Source organism: Sparus aurata, chromosome 24 (assembly GCF_900880675.1).
Source record: "Sparus aurata chromosome 24, fSpaAur1.1, whole genome shotgun sequence".
NCBI classification, from domain to species: Eukaryota; Metazoa; Chordata; class Actinopteri; order Spariformes; family Sparidae; genus Sparus; species Sparus aurata.
Window position 1 is genome coordinate 11,162,520 of NC_044210.1, and position 17,810 is coordinate 11,180,329.

At 45.9% G+C, this 17,810-nt stretch overlaps 1 protein-coding gene across 1 annotated transcript; it reads left to right on the plus strand.

Moving 5' to 3' along the window:
- The first annotated feature begins 106 nt into the window (after positions 1–106).
- Positions 107–9,530, plus strand: gtf3c3 (general transcription factor IIIC, polypeptide 3). The gene is made up of 19 exons (XM_030409574.1): positions 107–398; positions 568–652; positions 1,385–1,740; positions 1,824–1,947; positions 2,024–2,215; positions 2,299–2,464; positions 2,555–2,702; positions 2,844–3,015; positions 4,151–4,251; positions 4,336–4,507; positions 4,940–5,142; positions 5,475–5,576; positions 5,781–5,913; positions 6,491–6,716; positions 6,804–6,858; positions 6,967–7,102; positions 8,018–8,142; positions 8,224–8,376; positions 8,589–9,530. Exons 1-19 carry the CDS (start codon positions 306–308, stop codon positions 8,709–8,711), a joined length of 2,865 nt encoding a protein of 954 aa, XP_030265434.1. The 5' UTR covers positions 107–305; the 3' UTR covers positions 8,712–9,530.
- Positions 9,531–17,810: the final 8,280 nt, after the last annotated feature.

A 17,810-nucleotide genomic window follows, 5' to 3' on the forward strand; every position in this document is an offset into this window, starting at 1 on the left:
AGTCGGGTAATGTTTAGTTGTGCTGCTGCCTTCTCACCTGTCATCACTAGATGTCACCAGAACACTGTTATTCTTCTTCTGTTATTTTAATGGCGCCAACCCGGAAGTTGTCGCGGGTCACGTGACTGTGGTTCAACGTGCCCGGTGTTGACATGCAGTGCTTCAGACAGTACTGACCACGTTTTCTTCTCTTGTAGATGATAATTTGATACATTTGTTGCTCATGTGACGCAGTTTATACAGAGGACCATCTCCTGTCTCGTCCGTTAGCTTTAGCCGGAAGCTAAAGAGGCTAACAGGCAGCCATGTCTGGTTTCAGCGCTGAGCTGATAGACTACCTGGAGGGGAGGATCACCTTTGAGGAGTTTGACAAGCGGAGGGACGAGAGGAGAGTCAAGGTAGGTCATAAAGTCTGTACCTGGATATCTACTGCGACTTAGCTACTAGCAGAACTAAGCTAGCTAGCCAGCTAGCTGACGCAGTATCACTCTTTACTAAGAGTTTACGTCTGATAGTGTTGTTTAGGTAAGATAATGTTGATATGTTCTTCCCTCCGTCCTCTCCCAGGAGTCAGGGGAGACAGAGGTATCAGCTGAAGGTGTAGAGGATGATGCTCAGCCCTCCACCTCTGCACAGTTCCCCAGTAACAAAGGTAAACCTGCTGCCTGTCTGAGACTACAGGTTTGTTTTTAATGTGGTTTGATGCTGAGTGAGGATGTCGGTCAGGATTCAGAAGAATGATGATGATGATGATGATGATGGTTTCAGGGCCCTGGTGTCATTGAATATATGCTGTATCACTGTCATGACTCACTGGGTTCTTATGACCTGAACAACCTGTAGCATTAAGGTGGAGCAGCCAGGACCTGAGTAGAATAATGGATCATTTGATTGACAACAATTCTAATAATCGTTTATTGTTTCGTCGCTCAGATGCATGATAATTATCTGCTTCTCATGGCCAATAGCGATAACAATACTCATAACTTTTCCTTCTTCTTCTTCTTGTTCTTCTCCTTCTTTTCTTTCTTCTTCTTCCTTTTCTCTCTCTATTTTTCATTCTTCTCCTTATCCTTTTCTTTTCCTCCTTCTCCCTCTTTCTTCTTCATTTTTTCCTTCTGTTTCTCATTCTTCTCCTTTCTTTTTTGTTTTCTCCTCCTTTTCTTTCTTCTTCCTTTTCTTCTTCTGTTTTTCATTCTCCTCCTTGTCCTTCTTTTCCTTTTACTTCTCCCTCTTTCTACTTTTTCTTCTTCATCTCTGTCTTTATTACTGGATCACAAACCAACATTAAAGGTACAGACAGCCGCCTACTGCAGCAGAGTTTGTAACCTTCCACAGATCGTTCTTTTGCTTGTTACTTGACACACTCCTGCTCTCCCCTCAGATGACGGAGTCAGCCCGGGGGTCCAGCTGGCCTTCGCCTCCATGCTGGGAGAAACCCCACAACCGCCGTCCTCGGAGGAAGAAGAAGAAGAAGAGGAGGACAGCATGAGCTATGTTGATGACGAGAACGACGAGGACTACAAGGTGGAAGAGGTGGAGGGGGCGAAAGTGGATGTGGAGGTCGAGGTCAAGGTGAGGGGGAAGAAGCAGAGGCGCCGGGCGAAAGGCAGAGGTCGGAGAGCGCAAGAGAGAGAGAGGAGGAAGGAGGAAGAGGAGGACGACGAGGAGGATCCGTCGGTGGGGGACGTGTTCGCGCTGGAGATGGAGCTGAACCGAGAGAACAAGAAGATGATGAGGGTGAGTATATGGAGGAGGAGGAGGAGGAGGAGGAGGCGGAGGTGTGGGTTGTTCTCCCAGCTCATGGCTGTCTGTGTGATTAGGAGCGCCGTCACCGCAGCAAGCTGCCCCGAGCTCTCCGAGGCCTGATGGGCGAAGCCAACATCCGCTACGCCCGAGGAGAGAAGGAGGACGCCATCATGATGTGCATGGAGATCATCAGACAAGGTAGGAACCGACTGCGAGCGCGTTCGACAACAAGAGTCGTCGTCGCACTGGAGTCTGACCGAACCGTCTCTTCCAGCTCCTCTGGCCTACGAGCCGTTCTCCACGCTGGCGATGATCTACGAGGACGACGAGGACATGGACAAGGCGCTGCAGTTCGGCCTCATCGCCGCCCACCTGAACCCGTCCGACGGCGAGGAGTGGATCCGGCTGGCAGAGATGAGCCTGGAGCAGGACAACATCCGGCAGGCCATCGTCTGCTACACCAAAGGTCGGTCTCACATTCCGGATACCACTTCACAAACATGATCGTCATTTTCAGCCCTAACATCTGCTGTCTGTCTGCCTCTCCAGCCATCAAGTACAACCCCACCAACGTGCGCTACCTGTGGGAGCGCTCCAGCCTCCACATGCGTCTGGGCGAGCACAAGCACTGCATGGACGGCTACCGCAGGATCCTGTCGCTGCTGCCGATGGAGGACGGCGAGCACTTCATGCAGCTGTCCAAGGACATGGCCAAGTACGAGGACGCACCGAGGCACATACAGGGTCACGGTTCTGTTGTGACATTTTGTTTTTTCATCTCCAAATATTTGTGTGTCTTCTTCAGGAGTTACTACGAGAGCAGCGACCTGACCTCTGCTCTGGGTGTCATCGAGGACGCCCTGCTGCGACACCCGAGCCTGGTCAGCGATGACTTCATCAACATGGCGGCCGAGCTCTACATCGCCAGCCGCCAGTACAACAAGGCTCTGGAGGTACAGCTGTGTGTGTGTGTGTGTGTGTGTGTGTGTGTATGTGTGTGTTTGTGTTCAATGCAGCAAGTAAAATGTTATGTTGCAAAGAGTGAACATACTCTGTGTGTGTGTGTGTGTCTGTGTGTGTGTGTGTGTTCCCAGGTGTTGGTCCAGTTTGCAGGTTTACTTTTGATCAGGGACGAGGCCGCAGCAGAAGTCGTGGAACCGAAACAGGAAGAGAAGGAGGCAGAAAGTACGGCTGAAGAGGAGGAGAAGAAGAGCGAAGAAGAGACAGAGTCTGAGAGTGTAGACAAAACAGCAGCCGAGCAGAAAGGTGAGTCACTGCGGGACGTCTGACTGTCTGAACATTTTGAGCTTCTCGTACTTTACTTGAGTATTTCCTTTGTGTGCTGCTTTATACTTCCACTCCACATCAAATATTTTACTTTGTATGTCACTAGATTTATTTGATTACTTTAGTTACTTTGCAGATTTCATGCTGCACCTGAACCAAATATGAATGTAATCTAGGTTTACTTGTGATACTTTGAGTACATCTCAAGTATGGCTGTGTGTGAGTTACTGACCCACAGCAGAGTATCCGGTGTGTCGTCCTCGTGGACGGACAGCGGGGCTGAAGATGCTCTGCGGTCCAATAAATCTGACATCTTTACGGCTCTGAGCGACGTTTCAGAAGCAGCTGTATTTATTGAACCCAAGAGATGTTTGACTCAGAAATCACTGACACTAAAACACCGCCGCTCGTTCATTAGGGACCTGAGAATAACTCCCCTACACAAAGCCTAACCCTTCCAAGAGAAAGAGGACGTCTGCTGCATTGTCTGTCCGTCTTGTGATGTGTTGGCGGCACCAATTAACCCGGTGGAACATGCTGAACGCTGACAGAACCGAGTGCATGACAGTGATTATTAGTCTGCGCGAGGAGACAAATGTTTTTGTGCTCCTTTTTATTCAAGAGGCTAATTTAGCTCCGACATGGGAACATCCACTTCCTGTGGTTCAGCGTGGGTGACAGATTATTTCTATTCAAAAACAACCTCCTCACTTCTTTTGCTGAGGAAGGCGAGTTTCAGAGTTGACGAGGATGACGGGAGTCTGCGTTGTTGTCGTTTTCCCTCTCCTTCATAACAGATGAGGATCGAAGAGAGAAGCACTCACCACGAGGAGTTTTATCATCTGCAGATTAGATCGAAAACCGTCTTTCATCTGAAAGTGAGGGAGGAAACGGGGGGGGAAAAAGCTGGAGTCGCGTGATTCCCAGAGGTCCTGGACGAGTGATCTGTTGTGTTATTAATGTGGCTAACCAGCAGCCTTCACGCCTGAGCTGTGAAGTTTCTCACCAACCTCCCACACTCCTCCGCACCCACCGCAGAAACTAATCATAGCCGGTATTATTGGAGCATAGTAATGCTGAGTGTGTGTGTGTGTGTGTGTGTGTGTGTTTCCAGCTGAAATTAAGGACGTACAGGTACCAGACAGCGTCCCAGTGGACCTGAGGGCCAAGCTGATGGTCTGCCTCATACACCTGCATGTCTTCACGCCCCTGGAGGTAAACAAAGGGGGTTTCATAGTAACAGTGATGCGGTGGACTGTCGAGAAAAATGATTTCATGATAAACACGCGTCTCCATCAGGGGCTGGTGTCCACTCTGATGGAGCAGAGTGCCGAGGAGATCGGGGACTTGTACCTGGACGTGGCCGAGGCCTACCTGGAGGAGGGCGAGTACATGACCGCCCTGCCGCTGCTGTCGGCCCTCGTCATATCCGAAAAGTACAACCTGGCCGTCGTGTGGCTCCGACACGCAGGTGAGACCAACCGGAAGTGAAAATGAAGACTGAGTTTGAACTTTATAGCCGTCACTAAGAGAGTGTTTATAGCAGGACTGTTTGACTGTATTAGTTTAAGCCAGGTGTGCCTTTATAAACCGACAGCTGAGTGAAGTAAATACTCATTTTATTCCGACTTTAACGGCTTTTAAAAGCTCCAGCGAGATGGTTCAAACCTTTTCGAATGAAAAAGTGAAGGTGTAATCCCGCTCAGACAGATCTGAGAGTTGAACCTGAAATATCCTTTTAGTCACTGAGAGGCTTGTCTGCAGGAGCCTCCATCCAAAAAATGCTCCACGGTGTGAAACTCTGCAGCTAAGGTGCAAGACGGGATTTGAGGTGACCTGTGACGAGCGAACGGAAAAAAAAAAAAGCAAACCTGTTACATGAAAATGCCTTCCTCCCTCACAGAGTGCCTGAAGGCGCTGGGCCACATGGAGGTGGCAGCAGAAAGCTACACCAAGGTGGTGGAGATGGCCCCGCTGCACCTGGAGGCTCGACTGTCCCTGGCCACCCTGCAGCAGCAGCTGGGCCGGCCCGAGTGCGCGCTCAAGGCGCTGGAGTCCATGTACGACAGCGAGACGCTGGCGCAGGACTCGTCAGCGGCACAGAAGGCAAGGCCGTCTCCGTCCAGTCGAAAATGTGTTTTTCATCTTGGACAGTAGAATGCTGTTTTCTCAATAATCTGCTGAGTGTATTTGAAGCATGTAGCGACAGAGGCGGCAAAAACAAGGGAAAAAAATTGGAAAATATCTTTTTTTTTTTTTTTTTTTTAACAAAGGCTTCTACACCTTAAATAATATCTTCAGAGGATCATAAAATACTGAATCATGACAGTTTTTTCTTTCCATCCATGCGTATCTTTTTCCTACACCTAGTAAAATAATTGTCTGTGTGTGTGTGAGTGTGTGTACACTAATGTCTTTTTCATATGGGGTGTTTTTAGGAGTTAAAGCTGCTGCTGCACCGCTCCACTCTGCTGAAGACTCAGGGACGGATCCAGGACTACCTGGACTCCACCATCACTATGATCTCTATGCTGCTGAAGGTAACCACACACACACACACACACACACACACACACACACACACACACACACAGGCACTGAGCTGGTTAAGGCTAATGTGGAGTCATTTGCAGACAGATTGTAGAGAGAAGGTCATTTGCATTTTCATCATCTCCCCACCGAGTCAGACAAATGTGTGTGTGTGTGTGTGTGTGTGTGTGTGTGTGTGTGCTGTGTACACGCAGGTGGCCATGCAGCGAGCGAAGGTGGTTGTGCGCTCCGTGATCGTGTCAGGCGAGAACCACCTGCGGCTGGTGAAGGTCAAAGACATGCAGACAGAAATTGCTGACCAGGAGGCTGCCTATCTGGACAACACTGGTACGGGTATTATATATATATTTACGTGCGTGTGTGTGTGTGTTTGTATGTGTGTGTGTGTGTTCATACCTGGTTGGCTGGCCGATGTACAGAGCCTGCAGTTGGCAGGAGCAGGGCAGTTGGCCGGATGTAGTTCACTGTCAGCACTTATTAAGAGCGTCCATATGTGGAGAGAAAGCTGTTAATCGCTCTCCTAAAGGAACATGTTTGAAGCTCGCCATGTTTCACTTCATTTAGTACAAATAGTGGCAGCTAGACTCGGCATTACTTTAGATAATTTTCCAAAGATCGGCATGTTTTCGCTCTGACTTCCTGCCCTCGAGGCGAGTAATGTTCTGGCAGCATTAAAGCAAACCGCAGTGGATATTTTAGAGTCAGAAATTCCAAGATAAACACGGTAAATTTACCATCAAACAGTTGGTTCTTTGACTAAAAAAAAATCCCCAAACAAGACAATTTTTTCCAGGTTTTTTATCTTGATGATTTCAGAGCTAAAAAAGCTAATCGGGGAAACTCTCATTCATCAGTCATCAACACGCTGATGCAGGACTGACGGTGTGTTCTGGTCTCCGTCCAGGTAAAACCAACGTCCTGTCCAAGGAGGACTGGTGGCAGCTGCTGGTGAGCTGCGTGCTGACGCTGTGTGACGTGCAGCGCTACGAGGAGGCCGAGCTGATGGTGGAGTCCGCCATGGAGTTCTACTCCTTCTACGACAACAAGCCCCGGAGGAAGGAGATGGAGTTCATCGGCCTGTCCGCCACCATCCTCGACCGCAACCACTACAATGCCTACAACTACATCAGGTAGACTGGAGCGGCTCCGTCGTGCTGCTTCTTTGTTTGTCTGTTGTGTGAGTTTAAATCTTCCTCTGTGTGTTTTCTTCTCAACAGATTGATGCTGATGGAAAAAGTGGATCTGCCTCAGCTTTGGAACATTTTCAACCAGGTGTGCAGACATCTTTGTGCTGCATTAACCCTCTGAAGATTAATAATCCGAGACAGAAGTGGAATGGATGTCTGAGACGCCTTTTTTTTTTTTTTCCCTCCCCCTCAGCTGACTATCACCTCCCACCACCAGCGTCACCACCGCTTCTGTCTGCGCCTGCTGCTGAAACATCCTGAAAACCACGCCTTGTGCGTCCTCTGCGGACACAACGCCATGGTGTCGGGGAGCTTCAAACACGCTCTGGGTATGGAAACGCACAAACACAGGCCACGCTACTTGTTTTGCATAATTGTAGCGTGTCTCAGCATTGTTCAGGTTGGCTCATGCTAATGATGGCACCTGTTTTTTTCCTGCTAATCGAATGCAAAACAAGATACTTTGACAAAAACATAAAGTCAGTTGTGGGGACTTTTTCGTTAATTTGCCAGCAGTATTGATTAATAGTGGTTTTTATCTTTTAGTTTTAAGGAGCTAAAGTGGCCAATGCTAACATTACCAGACATACAGTCACTCTTGCATCTGTTTTCGCTTTCACATATTTCTTTTTTTTAAATTGCTTAAGCATTATAAAAAATACAGTTAGAGGGACGTAACAAAAAACAAAAGACCGAAATGGAGAGTCGATAAGTAAGGTCATTAAAATCAAGATTTTAAAGATTTTTGGACCATTTCTAGATCATCGCAATTTCTTGTTGAATGTGATTTAAATGGCAATCTTTTACATATTGTTAGAGTAAGGAGTGCACCTGCATTATGTGATGGTGCTCCTAATTAGAAAAGTTAGGTGCATTTGTGCAACCAGTGTAAGAAATGAGTCTGGAGCATTGATTTTTGTATTTTAGTTTCACTTTGTTTTGAATGCCTAAGAAATTATGTAATATCCCTGTAAGCCAGTGTGCAGCTCAACATGTCCTCTCCTTAACTTAAAGACTATTCAACAAACATAAATATCCACACTCTCCAGTCTTGGCGTGATTTTTAAAGAGAGCGTTCTTAGAAGAAAAACTTCAGCCTAACAGTGAATCAGTCTGGAACACGTCGCTGGCAGATCGTCGTCCAGCAGCCTCCTGTTTGTTTTAGTCTTCCGAGGTGAGGAAATGTCTCCGGCTAATTTTTCCGTTCATCTCACACGTTTGTCCAACATGCTGTGCGTCTTCAGGCCAGTATGTTCAGGCCTTCCAGACTCACCCGGACAACCCGCTCTACAGCCTGTGCGTGGGTCTCACCTTCTTCCACATGGCGTCGCAGAAGTACGTCGCCAAGCGTCACGCACTGGTGCTGCAGGTACGGTTTGCGTGTCGCTCACCTACATTTTTGATTTATAACAACGCAACATTGATGATACGTGTGCGTTTGTTTTGTCAGGGCTTCTCCTTCCTGTGGCGGTACGTGGAGCTGCGTGGAGAGTGTCAGGAGAGCATGTACAACCTGGGCAGAGCGCTGCACCAGATGGGCCTCACACACTTGGCCATACATTACTACCAGAAGGCGCTCACGATGCCCGCGCCCAAACTGGAGGTCAGTACACACAACACGTGTCGGCTAACTCTTTCTGTGTACACTCCTGTGTTTTAGCTCTCGTTCTGCTGTGTCATTGTGACTTCACATTTCCCTCCCTTGTATCGAGGACGTTGATGAATGGACCAGTTTCCCAGTTTAAGCAGCCTGCTAACAGCTTCTCCTCTTTTCCGTCCATCGCTCGCTCTCTCTCTCTCTGCTCTTCCCTGCAGGGCATGCCGGACGATCAGGTGGATCTGCAGAGGGAGATCGCCTTCAACCTCTCCCTCATCTACCAGGCCAGCGGGAACATGGGGATGGCCCGGCAGCTCATCAACACACACTGCGTTGTTTGAAAAAATGCAAACTCATGATCTGTGACAGTGGTTCTGAATTTGAGAGACAGATTCAGTGCCTCGTTAAACATACGGAGGACAAATTATCAAATAAATATAGATATACATTAAAATTTGAATGAAGAAAAAAAACCTGAGTAAATGCATAACTAAATAAATACATCGTGCTCTACAGTGAGGTTGGTGACACCTGTTGTTAAAATACATACAAAAATTGAATAAAATAATAAATATACTGGCGTAGAAATACACAAATTAGCTAAATTTGAAATGTATTAACATTTATTTAGATTTTCCAATTAAATACCAACATTAATTAATGCATTTAATTATTATTTATGTTTTTTTTTCAGCTTTTATACATTTAAGTATTCATCTTTATTTATGTCTGTATTTATTGATCTATGAAGAAGTCATCTTTCGTCCTCCGTACAGAACAGCTCATGGGTCTTCTCTTCTTGTCAGTTGTGATGTATATACGTTTTGTTTTCATAGTATTTATTTGTTGACAGCGTTGGAGGCGCTGCTGCGTCGTGAACGTAGACATCAGTTGTGATCATCTCAACAGACTCACACTGTCACAGACATATATCTGAGACCGAGGCGGGTATTGATTAGTTTTTCAGGCGTTATTTTCCTCCAGTCTCGGCTGATAATGTATTTTCTTTTGTATGATTTGCTGTAGTTTGTAATATCTATCATAATACAAGTCATGCTGTTTAAACACATTTTGTAAATACAGTTCTATTTTTGATAACAAAACATTTTCAGTCTGTTTCTGTATTTTTGAGTATAAAGATAAGTTTGATGTTTCAGACACATCCTTTGTCGTGATTTTATTTTTTTTACAGTTGTGTGACAAAAAACAATGGACGGGCAGACTTTTTCTTTTGTTGTTGCGGGGATTAAGGCGGTGGGATTATTTGCCAAATCCCTCCCTCTTTCCTATTCCGACCGTCTGCTTCCATCATGTTTCCTCCCCGGGTCACTGCACTCCATCTAGGCCAGAGCCAGAGGGGGGCCACGGGCCTCACTGGTGGAAGAGGAGGCAGCGCTTTGTTTGTGGGGCCGTTTCCCCACCGACGCTGAGGAGTAAGATCAGGAATATCAAACATACCAAAAGTATGATTTTTCAGTTTCATACTAGCAAAAATGACACTAGTATTACGGGCTCATTCTACGGTGACAAAAGTCACATCCTGCTACTAAAGTACAGTGAAACGTGACTCGAAGCTTGAATTTCTTATTGTAATCTCAGGGGAAACATTGATCCGCTGCGACTTCATGACCGAGCAGTTGTCCAATAGAGATTCAAAGTCCCGCCCCTTCAGGTGTACCAATGTGGGACCTTAAGAATCAGTACTGTAGTGAATGGAGAGAGGTAAATAGCAGTGTCACATATGACGTTTGTCAACCAGTGATATAGAAAATTAGCATCGGTGACGTCTCATTGAATAGTCACCAAAAAAACCTCCAACTTCAACATTGCCTGTATATTAGCAGCTCTTAAAGCAAATGAGCTTCACTTTTATTTAACTGCACAGATTTATCATGACTTTCACCTTTGTTAATACTTTTTCTGTGCCCGGGCGGCGGCCATGTTGGTGTTGGTGATGTGTGTGGAGAGAGACGATGTAGTTCACTGAGCGCTTTCACACAAAACTGGTTGTTATTTTACTTGTATGACGACAAACTGAGACTTTCTTGACTTGAAAAATGTTATTTTTAATCCACAAACATAGAAGTGATTCAGGGCACAAATCAGAAATCTGTGTGTCTGTCTCTGCTGACTTCTGTTTCACATTTTGTCCAAAGTAAGGTCACACGAGGTCCACAGGAAGGGGCGGGACATCGGCTCTCTTTCTCTGCACCCAGGGGGAGGAGGCAGGATGTGTTCATGATAACAATATTTAGACGTTTGAGTATAAAAGTTCCAAACATTAAATGAATAATGACAAAGAGCTGTCATTTTGTTACGGTCAGCCATGTTTTTTGTTACGTTGTGTGCCAGCCTCCTTTATGTTAATCATACACTCAACAAAACATGATTATGAATAATACAGTATATCCTCCTAAATCCATCACCCTGGACCTTTAAATCCGGATGGTTCCCTGTGGGCCCCTCCCTTTGCGTTCCCATTAAAACCCACTGTTGGCCCCTGACATATTCACATCATTAACCCCTCCTGTGGAGGAGACCTGATCCCGGGTCGCCCCCCGTCTTCTTAAACTGCATTACTGTCCCCACATGAAAAAAGCTGTGATTAAAATCACTAATCCTCCTATGGTCTGTAATTGAAATCATTCCTGGTGAATAAAGTATTCGGCTCTGCGGCCCCCTCAGGGTCCGCAGGCCTCATGGTGGTCCACAGAGAGGAGGGGGGGCAGTGGGAGGTGTCAGATCAGTTATTTTGACGCTGAGCTCGGTCAATATGGACTCCCACAACAAGGCCTGGCTTTAAAAAAAAAAAAAAAAAAAAAGTTCCGAACCAGCACTTATATCGTGGATATGATGTTGTGAGCAGGATGCGGTCGGTTCTGTTTCGGCCCCGCACGGAGGAGCGTCACCACACCGGGGACGGAATGCGTGAAGCGGCGGAAGCGCGGCGGCGGATGTGAAGCGCTCCAGCCCGAATAAATAAGATATGAACGCGTCTCTCTGCCCAACACCACGGAGAAGTGAACGACGCCCGCAGCAGGAGGAGGAGGAGGAGGAGGAGATGATGCCAGCCATGATTTGAAGAATCCGCGTTTGTTTTTTTTTCTCCAAGAAAAAGGATCTTTCGCCACCACCGAGGAGGCGGCGGCGCTGCGCCCGGGCTCTGAGGCGCAGGATCCCGCTTGGACAGCCGATGAAGGGTCGGCGGTTCCCGGGCCGTGTGGAGGTCCGTCGTCCATGATTACGCGCTTTCCTTTGGGGGATCTTTTCGGCATGCATACGCGGCTGTAAATGCATTATATCGCATAAAATAAGGTAAGGAAGGTGTCTCACGCATATGTAATAATAGATGAGTTTATTTCAGTGCAGCAGAGGGATGTTTGATGTGGATCTGTAGCCTGGTTTGACAACATCGAGCCCTCATCAATTGACGTTTTTTTTTTTTTCTCTCCACGCACGACTCTGTCTGATCACATATGCTTTTTTCCTCACTCATCAATCTGTCTGGGCTGCCCGCCTCGACTGGTGGAGCTGATGAAGTCATGCCATGACGGCAACAGTGACAAATACAACAAAATAAAATAAAGGCCCAACAACAACAACAAAGCCCCAAATCAGATCCTTCCTCCTGCTGCACCATGTGTGGCTGTCAGGCTGAGAGAGAGACAGAGACAGGCTGTGGTTTAAAAAAGGGAAAGTCAACAGTGGTTTCAACCTGCTGCCTCACACTCACACACACACACACACACACACACACACACACACACACACACACACACGTATATACACACACACATGCTGGGAGAATGTGAGTAAATCAGATCAGAGCTGTGGTGTGCTCACACAATCAGATCAATCCCAGAATAACAGGACAGCCCATCTCTACATTTCCTCTCTTAATAGCTTCATGTAGGATCTGACCCTGATTGTAATCTGTGTATAATAAACTACAGTGTAGGCCGAGGTTGTGTTTGGGAGGGATTTGATTGTGTTTGCCTCAGATCTGCGGTTGACAATGAGGGATGTGCACTCCGGCAACCCTTAAATCCACGGTAAAGAAGCATTTGGGATCATGTGGGATAGGATTCAGTGTTATTTATCTGTAGTGTCTTGCTTGATGACACTTCAGCAGGGCAGGGCCTGGATCCACCACCGCTCTGCTGCATCTTGGCATTTCCCTCAGATAGTGAGATTCCCGAGTGTATTGCGGCTATTTTTGACCACAAGGCCGATTGACCCGATATTTGAGACCACTCTCATTATCAGTGCATCCTGATTCCTGCCCCGGGGCTCTTCCTTGAATTAAAACTCCCTGATATACAACGGAAAATACCTTTTCTAAGTTGCTCTTGGATGGAATTTGCAGCCACGAATAAATTGCCCAGTAAGTTGAAGGCAGATTTTATGAGAAACATAACAAAAGATCACAGTATTTTGAAGCATTTAACCCACAGGAAGCGACAAGTCAAATTATAAAGTGGTGCTCTAATGATTTTAATATTTTGGGTGACACATTTAAAAAAAAAAAAAAAGAGCAGACACAAAACTAAAGCGACAGAGGCTGAGATATCCTGACTTTTAGTCTGGATGAAGCGCTCCTACATTTCCCATAATGCACCCTGGTTGTCTTTTTGAGTTAACCTAGCCTGACCTGGCAAATGCCCTCATCTGTCAAAATAATAGCCTTGTACTGTGTTGCAGACATGTCTGCTAAAATCAGCATGCTAACCAGTTAGCCTAGCCCTGTCAGGTCAAAGGTCCTGTGCTCGAGATGTAAACACTCGGTGCTCTAAGCTCCCAATGCACTGCTAGCTCCACAGCTAACTGAGCTAATTAGCTAACAGCAGCTACAGTTGGCGCTCATTCTGCCCCTCATTAGTTTTGAGTATGAATTTTCCACCTTTAAGGCCGGTCTAACATAACCCAGGCGACATCATCATTTTTGATTTTTTCAGCAGTTTAAAAATGCAGTTTACAGTCGTGACAGAGGCAGATTTAAAGCCTGAGATTGTTAGTAGTCTTTTAAATAAAGAGGCAGAAAGCAGCAGCCAGTGTCAGATTTTACCAACTGTAGCTGGAGAGCTAATTATGCAAGACAGAGTTGCTAACGTTAGCCAAAACTCTGATACAGCAAAATCCAGGAGCACCTAGCAGGGATCTATTGGTGGATGTGCTTGTTCAATCGGTAATGTTGACTAAATCCTGAGATGAAATACTCTTTGACCTTTAAAACTACTGTAACGCTTGGTAAGGTTTGGTTTAGTTTGCTTTGGTAAACTAGTTAGTTGCACATACTAACGTTTTGAAGCTGTGCAATATAATGTTAAAACTTTTTGGTGCTTGTGACTCTTGGTGTTAAAGCTACCACAGGCAGCTGATTAGCTTAGCCTAGCTTAGCATAAAGACTGTAAAAGGAGGATACAGCTAACCTGACTCAATCTAAAGGTAAAGAAAATCTTCCTACCAGCACCTCTTACATAATGAACATGTTATATGTAAAATCTCACAACAACTGAAGTGTAAAAACAACAGTTTGTGATTTTATGGGGGTTTAAGTGTCAGACTATGTCTTTGCCAAAGGCTTGTTGGAGTCTCTACTGGCTGCTGGCTCTAGCATCATATTTAGCATACATCCATAGTGTTATTAATATTCTTATCTTATTCTTAGCAAGAAAACGAATATCTCCCAAAATGTTAAACTACTCCTTAAACCACACCAGCAGTGTTTCTCTGGGTCCACAGTCGGTGGAGCTCTGTCATGTCTGTCACGTAGGACCGGCCTCTCTGGCCTGCACAAGGTTAGAAATACAAGAGCGCACTGAAACAAAAAACACACACAAACTGGCACAGAGGAATGTGATGGGTGTGTTGGGGACAGGAAGCTGTCGCCTCTGACGGGACCGCCTCATTGTTCTCCAATCACGCTACAGCTATTTCAGGACGCTGTGTGTGTGTATGTGTGTGCTAGTGCCTTTTTTTTTACCAACCCATGCCAGATTTATTCTTGTATATTTAACTTAAAAGACCTTAAATTTGTCATCCGGATCCCAAGACACTCAACCCGAGGCCCTGTAAGTGAATCGAGAGACTAAATCAGCCAAGGGGACGGTTGGTTTGCCCTCAGGTCTGGCAGAGAAGCGTAACACCCCAACACCACAGCTTTATTTGGGCAAATAGGACGAGTTTCTGGCATCCCTTCTGGGACTGGGTCAGCCTTTGCTGTGGCTCCACTTTGTGATTAAATTAGGCTGACAGGATTCTTTCTTTACATCCGAATCTTGCCCACTGCAGCGCTCAAGCTCCGACACCTGCATTATTCAGTAATGTAGCCCGGCGCTGCCCCACCTAGAAGAAAAATCAGCAGTGTGTTTTTTGACTTCGGAGGAGACTTCTAGAGTCCGAGGGATGAAAAATGCTCTTCCTGTCCTGCCCACAAACATTTAGTTTTTATAGGAAACACTTGAATGCGCCTGCACTTTCCCCCCGTCATTCCTTTGTCTCGGCGTGGGATGAAAGTAGCACCAAATCAAATGCAGGCTTTTGGCGTATGCGCATTTTCTTCCAGCAAGCACAGCTTGTGAAGTGTGTAGCGCCGTCATCGCCGGCTGACAGCGTATTGATGTCAGTGCCCGGGTCTGTTTTCACCAGGTTGTGTGTATATTTAGTCACAAAGTCTCACCATTTATAAATAAACCAGGCAGACTGGAAGCTTCTGCTGGAGGAAAGATGGCACTTACTGTATCTCACTCGGTACAGTTAAACCAACACATCCTCATACCCAAACCACTGAGTAGGTCGGTTGGCTGGGACTCCCAAAACACGCGTTATGCAACTTGAGTTAAGTCGTGACGTTAAGTACGTGACATAACGTTTAGATAACTCACTGTAGACAAACAGCATTCTTGTGGGTCACCTTACCAACCTCCTCCATGTGCAGACTTTGGCACTATCTCTCCTGACATCCTCCTTTGCTGCCGTAGTATTTCCTGCGCCCACTAGAGGCCGCCAACTAGCCGAAAACGGAAATATGGGTCTTAATAAGCTGTTTGCACAACTGACCTAAATGTTAGTTGTATTTTTGTTGTCGATAAGGACGGGTCAAGTTACACACAAGTTAAACACTTGAGATGCGAAGGCCCGAAAAAGAAAAGTAAAAAAAATAAATTGAATTTATGAGAAAAAGTCAATTGAAAATACTTTTTTATTCACAGCTTTAGGTTGTAGATAAAAAAAGTAAGAAAGTTACATTTAGACTAATAAATACTTTGATATTTCTGCATGTATGTTTGCAACAACATGATCTTCTGCCTCTGATATGAAATCAAGACGTGAACAAAACCTCAGACTTTTAAAGCTGCCATTTTTAACTGACCTCCTGTCAGTTATTCAGTAAAGCAATCATTTTTCCTCCTCTCTACGTAACCAAACTTGGATCACTCCTTGCTTTTCCTTCAAGTTTCTATCTTCACCTGCCGTGTTTGGTAGTTGACCTATAACCTGTACACGTGAGGGCTGGAATTTGAAGCTTGCCCTGTGACATTTGCAGCTGCTTTAAAAGACAGAGGACATTCAGATAGTCTTATCAAAGTCTTTCCAAAAAGCTGCTACAATCAATATTTTACATTTTCCGTCAGTCACGGATTAAATACTTTGTGTAATGTGATGGGTATCTCTTGTATTCACAAACCTCTCAGCTCTACTAAGTATTTTAGCTTCTTTTGGTTAATTGTTTATGTTTTTAAGCCATAAATGTACTTCTTTGGTTCTGTCGAGCAGTGGAAGAGCCAGCTGGAGGGTGGTGGGTACCAAAAACAGAGCTAAAAGGAGAAGATATTGGGATTAAAATCATCAGGATACAAACATGACGTCATAATGTTGCTCTGTGTTAGCTAATATGTTAGCCATGACAACTTTTTTGAAGTGATAATATGTCACTGTTGTCTTTTAAGCTTTTAATGCAAGCTTGAACTGCTAATCAGTTATCGGGTGATGCATCAGATCACTTACCTGTTTAGGTTGGAACATGGCTGACACTGAGCTGTGGAGATGTTTTGGGGATTTGGCACGATAACTACGTCAGGGAGTAAGCTGATGGGGGCAGCCCTGATACTGCAGCAGCTCGCCTATCACCTCGAAGCTTATGATCTCACGCACCTTAAATCAAAAACCCTGCTCGGATGACCGAACACACACACATATACACACACACACACACCCACACACACACACTTAGTCTCAGTGGCGGCTGGGGCAGAGATGAGTCAGCTCCGTGATCCGGTCTACACACTCCATCAATCCACTCAGTGTCTCCTCTGTCTGGGTGGGTGTGTGTGTGTGTGTGTGTGTGTGTGCGCGCAGTGAAAGTATTTGTGTGAGGGAGTACGACGAAGTGTGCGACTTTACCTGTGTGTGTGTGTGTGTGTGTGTTGATAACATGGCGCCGGGCTCCTGCTCCTGAATTCAGGCTGTACAGGGCCGCAGTCTGCTGAGGCGGAAATACAACATGACATTCTTGTAAAAGGGGGGAGTTGTGGAATCTATTAAAACTAGGAGACTAGTGTCGAAACTCGCAGTGCTCTTTCACCTCGCAGCTCGGAGGATATATAGCGGAAAGGTATGCAGATGTTCTGTATTGTAATATTATCGGCTGTCAGCTTCTATCAGGGGTCTCTGAAAACCAGACACTGCCTGCCTGCCTGCCTGCCCTCCGTCCGTCATGCAATAGCTGTGATTTAATAAAATGTAAAGACTTCTGTGATATAATTGCATCAGGAATCTTTATCTGATGTGTTGTGGCACTAATGTGGAACAGAAATATGTGTCCAGAGCAGTGATGTAAGGCTAAAAAACTAGCACATATTGTATCCGTGATTCATATTCTACGTAAAAAATAAAGCAATTCTACAGCTTCTACAAGTATACAATGTTTTAAAGGAGCAGAAATCTGGAAATGCAGCAGAGAATTCAAAGTTAAGGTTGTTTTGGTTCAACCTGAGGTCACTCTGGGGGATGAGTGTTGGCGCTTGGCACCGGCTGACACTTAAAGAAGTTCAGTGTTAAGCGCTCGGTGTGAGCGGCGCAGGGTTTTATATGTGCGTGCCTAATGTGGAATGCTCGGCTGTAAGACGGAGGCCGGCCCGAGGTCGGAGGTCGGCGCAGTGAGTACATGCGAGATGGAGAGAGAGGCGGACAGGGGTGTGGTTGGGGGTCGGTGGTGAGATTTGGTTAAAGGTTGTGTATTAATAGCTTGACCTTTTGACTGTGACCTCAAATGTCGGACTGGTTGTTAATCAGATTGGAGTGGGCAGTAATAAAGGCAGAGAGTCAAACAATGATCAGTGCGATGGAGGTCAGGTGAAGTTTTACAGTCCACAAACATTTCTGGAGCGCTACAACAAAACAGCCTTGCAGCATTTTCCTAAACAACTAAAGTGGATGGA

Excerpts from the sequence above, each read along its gene's own strand:
- gtf3c3 (XM_030409574.1), top strand. The coding sequence starts at position 306 with ATGTCTGGTTTCAGCGCTGAGCTGATAGACTACCTGGAGGGGAGGATC. Across the intron at positions 1,948-2,023 it reads CATGGAGATCATCAGACAAG|CTCCTCTGGCCTACGAGCCG; the intron begins GTAGGAACCGAC and ends CGTCTCTTCCAG. Across the intron at positions 6,717-6,803 it reads AATGCCTACAACTACATCAG|ATTGATGCTGATGGAAAAAG; the intron begins GTAGACTGGAGC and ends TCTTCTCAACAG.